This window comes from Miscanthus floridulus, chromosome 5 (assembly GCF_019320115.1).
Source record: "Miscanthus floridulus cultivar M001 chromosome 5, ASM1932011v1, whole genome shotgun sequence".
Lineage (NCBI taxonomy): Eukaryota > Viridiplantae > Streptophyta > Magnoliopsida > Poales > Poaceae > Miscanthus > Miscanthus floridulus.
This window is the reverse complement of record NC_089584.1, coordinates 15,394,590-15,402,929: the sequence shown is the minus strand read 5'-3', so window position 1 is coordinate 15,402,929 and position 8,340 is coordinate 15,394,590. Positions and strand designations below refer to the sequence as shown.

The 8,340-nt window shown below is 52.1% G+C and overlaps 3 protein-coding genes across 3 annotated transcripts; 2 read left to right on the top strand and 1 right to left on the bottom strand.

Moving 5' to 3' along the window:
• The first annotated feature begins 3,531 nt into the window (after window positions 1–3,531).
• LOC136454303 (suppressor protein SRP40-like) lies at window positions 3,532–4,158 on the top strand. The gene has a single exon (XM_066454766.1). It carries the CDS (start codon window positions 3,532–3,534, stop codon window positions 4,156–4,158), a length of 627 nt encoding a protein of 208 aa, XP_066310863.1.
• Window positions 4,159–5,512: 1,354 nt separating this feature from the next.
• Window positions 5,513–6,939, top strand: LOC136451605 (protein THYLAKOID ASSEMBLY 8, chloroplastic). The gene has a single exon (XM_066452297.1). The coding sequence runs from the start codon at window positions 5,899–5,901 to the stop codon at window positions 6,685–6,687; it is 789 nt and encodes a 262-aa protein (XP_066308394.1). The 5' UTR covers window positions 5,513–5,898; the 3' UTR covers window positions 6,688–6,939.
• Window positions 6,940–7,048: 109 nt separating this feature from the next.
• LOC136451606 (importin subunit alpha-2-like) lies at window positions 7,049–8,334 on the bottom strand. The gene is made up of 4 exons (XM_066452298.1): window positions 8,137–8,334; window positions 7,929–7,987; window positions 7,518–7,823; window positions 7,049–7,423 (listed from the first exon to the last, which is right to left on the bottom strand). The coding sequence occupies exons 1-4, from the start codon at window positions 8,174–8,176 to the stop codon at window positions 7,262–7,264; spliced, it is 567 nt and encodes a 188-aa protein (XP_066308395.1). The 5' UTR covers window positions 8,177–8,334; the 3' UTR covers window positions 7,049–7,261.
• Between the last annotated feature and the right edge of the window lie 6 nt (window positions 8,335–8,340).

The following is an 8,340-nucleotide window of genomic DNA, read 5'->3' as shown; positions in this document are numbered from 1 at the left end:
CACAAGTGACTGAACTAGCTAAAGTTTAGCCCGTAGCTTTAACCAACTAAACTATAGATTATGGGATCCAAACAGAACCATAGTCTCATGTATAGCCCTACCAAAATCTAGCAAGCAAGCACCGACTAGAAGAGACTCCTTTCTTCTTTTGACTAGTCCACTTGATTTCTATTCTCCTCTAACTTTAAGCATGTGTTTGTTTTTAGGATATAGGGGATGGGATGATTCTTCCTTGTTTTTAGAATATAGGGGACGGAACCATCGTCTATTTGGTTTAAGGGACTAGAGATGGGACAAGGGTCACCCTTTTCACACCATTAGTCATAGTTAACTTGGGCCCATATGAGGCTTGGCTATCGCCTGCTCGAGGAGCTCAACCTTGAGCATGTCAGGGGCTCGGTTGACCTCATCAGCTATGCTATTTTTTCATTCGCAAATAATCTCTTCAAGCATGGAATTATAGGGAAATACCACACAACCTTCTTGGGCGGTCTTTTGTTCCGGTCAACTATCATCGCCTCAGCAAAGTCAGACTTGTAGCGTGAGGTTTCGCACACCGGACACTGATCCAACTCTATATATAGCGTGAGGGTCAAACTTCTAACGCCAAAAGGAGAGCAGGCGCATCTTGACATGACCTGCGGCCACGACAGGCCACATCTAAGGACGCACGTCGCCAATAGCATCGGGTGTGCCAGCGCTATACTACCTACTCCCTGTACGGCCTCGGTTGGAGACATCAACAAGACATACCATCCGCTAGGACAGGATGGAGTGCCATGATCGGCTAATGATGCCCATGTACGGCATCAGTGATGACCAGGGTTGCGATGTGGAGCCATCCCCATCGTCATCCATAGGGTCGACAGGACCCACATGAAGGAGATGGAAGATGCTGTGATCCTGGAAGCCTTCCTCTCCTCGTCTTTTTCTTTCTCTCTCTCTCTCTCTCCCTGATGTAACCTGCATCTTCTCCTTCATGGTTTCATCTATAAAAGGGGAAGCAGGGCACTACACGGAGGGGGCGATTCCAAGACACATCTAACATGTCTAAGCTGTGAAAGGCTTAGGCACTCGGCAGTAGACAGGGAACTCAACTCGACCCACTCTTTTCACCAGGGACTTGGGACATTCTCCCTCTTTTTGGCCTGTTTGTAACCCCTACTACAAACCAAGTGCCGATAACACGAGCAACAACAGACTGGATGTACGGACATTCCACCTAAACTAGTATAAATCCTTGTGTCCTCCGAGCATAGTCATTCGGATCAGACGCGCAAACTAGAAACTTACTAGCCGCTGATTCAAAACACCGACAGTTGGCGCACTAGGTAGGGGGCCTTTTGTGCGTCTCATCATCCACAACAAGCCATGGATGGCTAGCCACAACGCTAGATGTGTCCTAGGCGTGCACATGCGCTTCGAGAGCCTAGACTTCATCATCTCCATGGAGGGAGAGCTAGCGCTAGCTCCTGCCCCCATCTAACTTCTTCGCTCCACCAGGCTTGAAGCAACCGTCGAGGCCCTCGAGAAGCTGCAACTGCGCATACAGAGGCCTGTGTCTTTGGGAGTGACCAGCTCCTCAGCTTCGATTACGGGAGGCTGGAGGGTCTGCTCGATGCCTTCCTAGGACCCTAACCATCCCAAGACGATGTACGCTACCTCACCTTCCCCCTCACTAATGACATTACTCAGCTTGCCAGAGGGGAGCAGCTCTCCCCAAAATATCTCACTCGGGAAGCCCCGACAGCGTTCCCGTTCGGTCTGTGCAATGCTGCAAGGACCGTTGGTCACCTCGTGGTACAGCGCATGTGCTCGTCTCCCATGGATGATGAATTCGTGGGAATGGCCGATTACGTCGTGGAGTCTTTCCATGATCTTCTCATAGGAGATTCAGAGTCGATCTCTGACTCTGACTCTAGTAGGGGGAGCCATCACCCCCTACGAGAATGTTTTATGGTAGGTACCGCTGAAGGGCGCATCGAAAGCATCCATGAGGGAGGGGTTACCCTACCGAATGACTTCGATGACGAAGTCAAAGAAGACACAGGGGCCCTTTCCCTGCATGCAGGTGGAACAGCTAAGAGCATGGCGGTGGGAGCTCGAAGATGTGCGCCTCTAGCTGTAGCAGGAGTGCACAGAGCTCAAATGTGAGATCAAGCATTGCGGGGATGGTGGCCGTGCACATGCCGTCACCCACGACATAAACCGGAGGATCGTCGAGGATGACGGAGGCCTCCCGCATTTAGCCTAGGTAAGTCAGAACATAACTGTCATGGCGGCCCTACTCCGAAGGCTTCCAAAGCCCGTGACACCAGAAGACCATCGGGCCCACCGTGGGATCTGCATGGTGCTCAAGCGAGCAGCGGTGCAACAGGCGGAAAGCTCGCTGTCTCGGCGACGCAAGCTCGATGCTAGTCAGCACGTGTATTTGGGACAACATGGCTAGGATGTGTCTGTCTACCAGGCGCCATGCGACAGCGGGGGACTTACCATGATCCCGGTGCATGAGCGTTTCGGCCCCAACCGTGATGCACACAGCACCCTGGATGCCTATAGGCGCGGAAGTGGTGATAAGAGAGAGGAAGCCGGCCATGGCTACCATCCTCGTCGCGGCGGATGCTACGACAGCAGTGAAGACTGAAGCCCGATCCCTGATCTACTGGGGACCCAGGCTTTTGGCCAGCACATCCTTAACGTGGCTTTCCTATCGCGGTATCGACTGTCGACCAACGCCCCAAAGTACTCTAGGGAGACGAACCTTAGCTTGTGGCTCAAGGACTACCGGCTTGCTTGTCAAGTCAGAGGCGTGGATAGTTATTACTTCATTATCCACAACCTCCTCTTGTTTTTGGCCGATTCGATACCAACATGGCTGGAGCACCTTCTGCCCAACCGGATTCAAAGTTGGGTGGATTTGAAAGAGATCTTTGTGGGAAACTTCCAAGGCACGTACACACATCCTAGGAACCCCTGGGATCTAAAAATTTGCTGATAGAGGTCCAAAGAGACTCTTTACGAGTATATCCAATGCTTCTCCAGGCAATGCAATGAGTTGCCTGATGTCGCCGACACCAACGTCATCGAAGCCTTCCAGTCTAGGACCACCTACGAGTCCCTGGTCCACAAGCTAGGATGTAAGGGCCCTCGGACCACTAAGGAGCTCCACGACATCATGACCAGCCATGCCTTAGGTGAGAAGGTGGATCGGTCGGATCTTGGAGAGGAATCATAATCAAGAGGGATCTTCTCTGATCCCCCGAATCGCACAGCTACATGCTCCTGAGGAGTCCAAACATAAGAAATCTTGACCATACCAAGACATCCCACGACCCGCAAAGGGAGATCAAAATCCCCAGAATCCTTCCATCCGAAAAAGCCTTCGAAAGAGTATCCTACTCCTCCGTAGGCTTGAGGGCTACTATCGAGTATCAGTATCAGGGATACCCGGAAGAAGGAAGCTAATGGTCATAAATGCTAACTCCCTCGGATGGTCAATAGCGTATCTTGGTCTTGCCTGGCCCCAAGGGCATGGGCTCCATCTTGCCTGACCTCAAGGATATGGGATCTGGGTCACCCGACCCTAAGGGTGCGGGCTCCGTATCGCCCGACCCCTCGGGCAAGAGCCTCGTCGCGCCCAACACCGAGGGCGAGAGCCCCGTCACGTTTGACCCCGAGGGCATAGACTCCACCACGTCCGACCCCGAGAGCGCGGGCTCCGTCACGTCCGACCCCAAGGGCGCAGACTCTGCCTCGTCCGACCCCGAGAGCGTAGGCTCCATCTCGCCTGACCCTAAGGGTGCGGGCTCCGTATCGCCCGACCCCTCGGGCAAGAGCCTCGTCGCGCCCAACACCGAGGGCGAGAGCCCCGTCATGTTCGACCCCGAGGGCATAGACTCCACCACGTCCGACCCCGAGAGCGCGGGCTCCGTCACGTCCGACCCCAAGGGCGCAGACTCCGCCTCGTCCGACCCCGAGAGCGTAGGCTCCATCTCGCCTGACCCTAAGGGCACGAACTCTACCTCGTCTGACCCCCAAGGGCGCAGGCTTCTCCCTCGCCAGAAGGAGGTCCGTACCACCCCCAACCACCATGAGTCTGAAAAGTATGAGTTCGAGGGTCAAACTTCTGACACCAGAAGGGGAGCAGACGTGTCTTGACGTGACCTACGGCCATGACGGGCCACGTCTGAGGACGCACATCGCCAATAGCATCGGGCGTGCCGGCACTGTACTACCTACTCCTTGTATGGCCTCGGGCGAAGACATCAATGAGCCATATCGTCCGCTGGGACGGGATAGAGCGCTATGATCGGCTGACGACGCCCACGTACGGCGTCAGTGACGAACAGGACCGTGACATGGAGCCATCCCCGTCGTCATCCATAGGGTCAGCGGGACCCGCGTGAAGGAGATGGAAGACGCTGCGATCTCAGAAGCCTTCCTCTCCTTGTCTCTTTCTTTCTCTCTAATGTAACATGCATCTTCCCCTTCATCTATAAAAGGGGAAGCAGGGCACCCCACAGAGGGGGCGATTCCAAGACACATCTAACACGTCTGAGCGGTGAAAGGCTTAGGCACTCGGCAGTAGATAGGGAACTCAACCCGACCCACTCTTTTCACCAGGGACTTGGGACCTTCTCCCTCTCTCGCCTGTTTGTGTCCTCCGAGCATAGCCATCTAGGTCAGACGCGTAAACTAGAAATTTACTAGCCAATGATTCAAAACACCGACACTCTCTCTCCTCGTTGTTCTCTCCTATGCCTAGCAAGGGGGTGCCGCCGGTGGCCTGCGTGCTCGCCTGTTCGGCGTGGCGTGTGGCATGCTTGCCTGCCTAGCTTGGCCTGTCAGCACGTTCCTATGGCCCCATGATGTTTGTGATAGGAGGAAGAATGGGGATTAAGAAAAACAGTAGCAAATCCACTTCATTTGACGGATTAAGAAAAAATATAGAGAAAACAGATTGAGAAAGGGTATGCCCAAACAGTTTTTTCAACTTATTTTGCTAATATCAGTTTATAAGAAAAGAGGATTATTTTTCTTAATTCAGTGGAGTTGCTCTAAGGTGGCGTTTGGATGTAGTGTGGGTTTGGGATAAGGAAATGTATTGGGTTATGATAGGTTGGGTTTCGGTTAATCCAAGCCCAATCCTTCTTTTTGGCCGTGGATACTACGGGACTAAACTTTAGTCCTATCACATCGGATGTTTAGATGCTAATTAGGAGTATTAAATATAGATTAATTAAAAAACAAATTACATAGATGAAGGCTAATTTGTGAGATAAATTTTTAAGCCTAATTAGTTCATGATTTGACAATGTGGTGCTACAGTTAGCATTTGCTAATCGTAGATTAGTTAGGATTAATATATTCATCTCGCTAATTAGTCTACTCGTATACAATTAGTTTTATAATTAACTCTTGTTTAATACTCTTAGTTAGCATCCGAATATCCGATACGAGATAGATTAAACTTTAGCGCGTGGATACAAACACCATAGCCGAGTTTAGGTTTGGGTTAGGTGGGTCCCACGGTATTAAGGAAAAAAAAACACAGCATATACGGCTCCATCCTCATCCACTCGCTCAGGAGCAAACCACCAGCGAGCCAAGCAACTTCCGTTGGCAGCAAGTCTTGGTAGAGGGCCGCAAGGTAGATTGCTCCAGCAGCCAGCGCGTGAGGGTGTGACCCAACAGCAAGCGCGGCTTCGCAGGACGGCGGCTCGACGGCGTGCGAGGCGACGGCCCAGGTGCACCTGGCTGCGGGAGTTTCGTAGATCTGCCACAATTTACAAGCAATCGCACGGCTCCCAACGGCGTCAAGATCCGCAGCCTCCAGTCTCTTCCTCGGTTCCTCTTTCTCCTACCGCTTCCTGGCTGGCTTCCCCCGCTTCGGCTCCAATGGCGTCTCTCCTCCTCGTCCCGCGCCCCAACCGGAGCCCATGCGCGAAGCCCGGACCTAGTGCCCCTCACAAGCCTAGGCCCGTCTCCATCACCTGCGGGCCGCGCGACAACCGCGGGCCCCTCCAGCGCGGCCGCTCCCTCTCCACGGAGGCCATCCTGGCGATCCAATCCCTGAAGCGCCTCACCTCCGCCGACCGCTCGCCGGCGGCTGCCTCCGCTGCCGCGGTCACCGCCCTGGGCCGCCTCCTGAAGGCGGACCTCGTGGCCGCCATGGCCGAGCTCCAGCGGCAGGGCCACTGGTCCCTGGCCCTGGCCGCGCTCCACGTTGCCCGCGCCGAGCCCTGGTACCGCCCTGACCCGGCGCTCTACGCCACCTTCGTCTCCTCCGCGCCGGCCTCGCCCTCCGGCGAGGACGAGGCCGAGGCCGCCGTGGACGCGCTCGTGGAAGCGTTCCTGGAGGAGAAGGCGCGCGGCGGCGGGTTCGTGGACGGGGAGGAGGACGTGTACAAGCTCACGAGGCTGCTGCGCGCGCTGGTGGCCAAGGGCAGGGGCCGCGCGGCGTGGAGGGTGTACGAGGCGGCCGTGAGGGAGGGCGGCCTCGACGTCGACGAGTACGTGTACAGGGTGATGGCGCGGGGGATGAAGCGCCTGGGCCTCCACGAGGAGGCGGCGGAGGTGGAGGCCGACTTCGCCGAGTGGGAGGCCACGGTCTCGCCGCCCGCCAGGGACGTGCTCGACGAAATGCGATCGAGAGACGAGAGCAAGACGGCTGCCAATGCCTCCTAGTTGACAAATGAGTTTGCTTGGTGCTAGAATTAGTGTCCTGCTACTGTAACAACGGTGATACGTCTTCTAGAAATCATACGGCCACTTACAGCAAGTGTTTTAACAGTTGATCATTGCAGTTGCAGCACATACACCCTTACAACTAGCTGTTGCAGCAATCTGTTCAAATTTCAAATTTAGATTGGTAAATGGCCGCAAGAGAAACAGAACAGCAACAGGATGTCAAAGTCTCTCGGCGGTTTCTTCTGTCCATACTCACATTTCCAACTCACGGTCATTGCGACTGCAGCACATACACCCTTTAAACTAGCTGATGCAACAATCGTTTCAAATTTCAAATTTGGATTGGCAAAAGGCTGCAAGAGAGAAAACAGCAAGGCTAGTTATTTCAAATTTCTATAGCTCACGGTCAGTTTCACACTCGACACATTCACATTTCCAACTACAGAATCAAGGGCTAAATTACATGGTAACCATGGTGAACGGGCATCCTTCTGTTCTAGCACTGTTACATTTCAAACCCACGAACAGCTCTACGATGTTTACCCAGGTGTATGGGCACGGCACAAGGAACTCACTCGAGACCATAGTCTTCGCCAAAGTATTTGTCAACCAAACCGTTGGCCATATTCCTCATCACCTCGTTCTCATGGAACTGGAACCTCTCCATAGCCTCGATACCGTCCTCTGCCTCCACGAGCTTTGGACCCTGACTGTTAGGGTATCCTCTCATCACCTGCAAAATGAATTTGATTTGCGGTAATATGAATCCCAGTAGACAAAAGACATGGCTAAATGCTTTTAAGCATTAAAATCTCAGATTCCCTTACCAGTTCCAGGAACTGAAGCCCAAGTCTCGCACTCTCTATATCAGCTGACCTCACCAAATTTATAAATCCTGGAAGGGCTCCACCATCTACGATGGCAACTAAATGTTCAATGATTATGTTTGGGGGGTTACCACTGCCTGCTGGGACAACACACAGATTGCCCAGGGTGTATGCTGCTTCCCTGCGGATGTCAAATTGTGCAGTCCTGAGGAGGTGCATCAGCAAAGGAGTCGCCTCACTAGCAAATATCAGTTTCTTATGCTCAAAACTGCCCGCTGCTATATTTGACATGGCCCATGATGCCTCCTAAATAAGCAGTTCAAAAAAAAGACAAGATAAACCAAAGAATTATATAACCTTTTAGAGTCCAAATTAAAATAAACTTAGTCAGCAAATGAAAGGGCAACATACCTTCTTGAGAACCCTATTGTCACTCTTCAAACACTTGATAAGACTTGATAAGGCTTGATCTGGAACAATATTTAGTTAGTAACTTAGTACTTGGAGACTAACACATACTCTAGAATGGCAAGCTGTTAGCTGATGATAACATCATTACAAGTGAAATATGGTGCTCATATACAATTAGCTATAAAGGATTATCCAATTATGAGCTAACCTGTGACACTGTTTCCAACAATTAGGACTGAATCAACCATGTAACCATCACCAGCTACAAGATTTCCTAAACCACGAAGTACCTATTTTGAAGTAGAAAAGTCAATCTGTCTGAGTTGTGAAATCACATATACTAGCTATATATTTACAAGTTGCTAGATAATTCTAAAGTTACAAGAGAAAATGATCCTTGACAAACAGATGC

Bases quoted from the DNA above. Each gene is read 5' to 3' on its own strand.
- LOC136451605 (XM_066452297.1), top strand. From the start codon at position 5,899: ATGGCGTCTCTCCTCCTCGTCCCGCGCCCCAACCGGAGCCCATGCGCG.
- LOC136454303 (XM_066454766.1), top strand. From the start codon at position 3,532: ATGGGCTCCATCTTGCCTGACCTCAAGGATATGGGATCTGGGTCACCC.
- LOC136451606 (XM_066452298.1), bottom strand. From the start codon at position 8,176: ATGGTTGATTCAGTCCTAATTGTTGGAAACAGTGTCACAG. The intron at 7,988-8,136 runs GTTAGCTCATAA...ATATTGTTCCAG, and splicing joins TGTTGGAAACAGTGTCACAG to ATCAAGCCTTATCAAGTCTT. The intron at 7,424-7,517 runs GTAAGGGAATCT...TTCATTTTGCAG, and splicing joins GGCTTCAGTTCCTGGAACTG to GTGATGAGAGGATACCCTAA.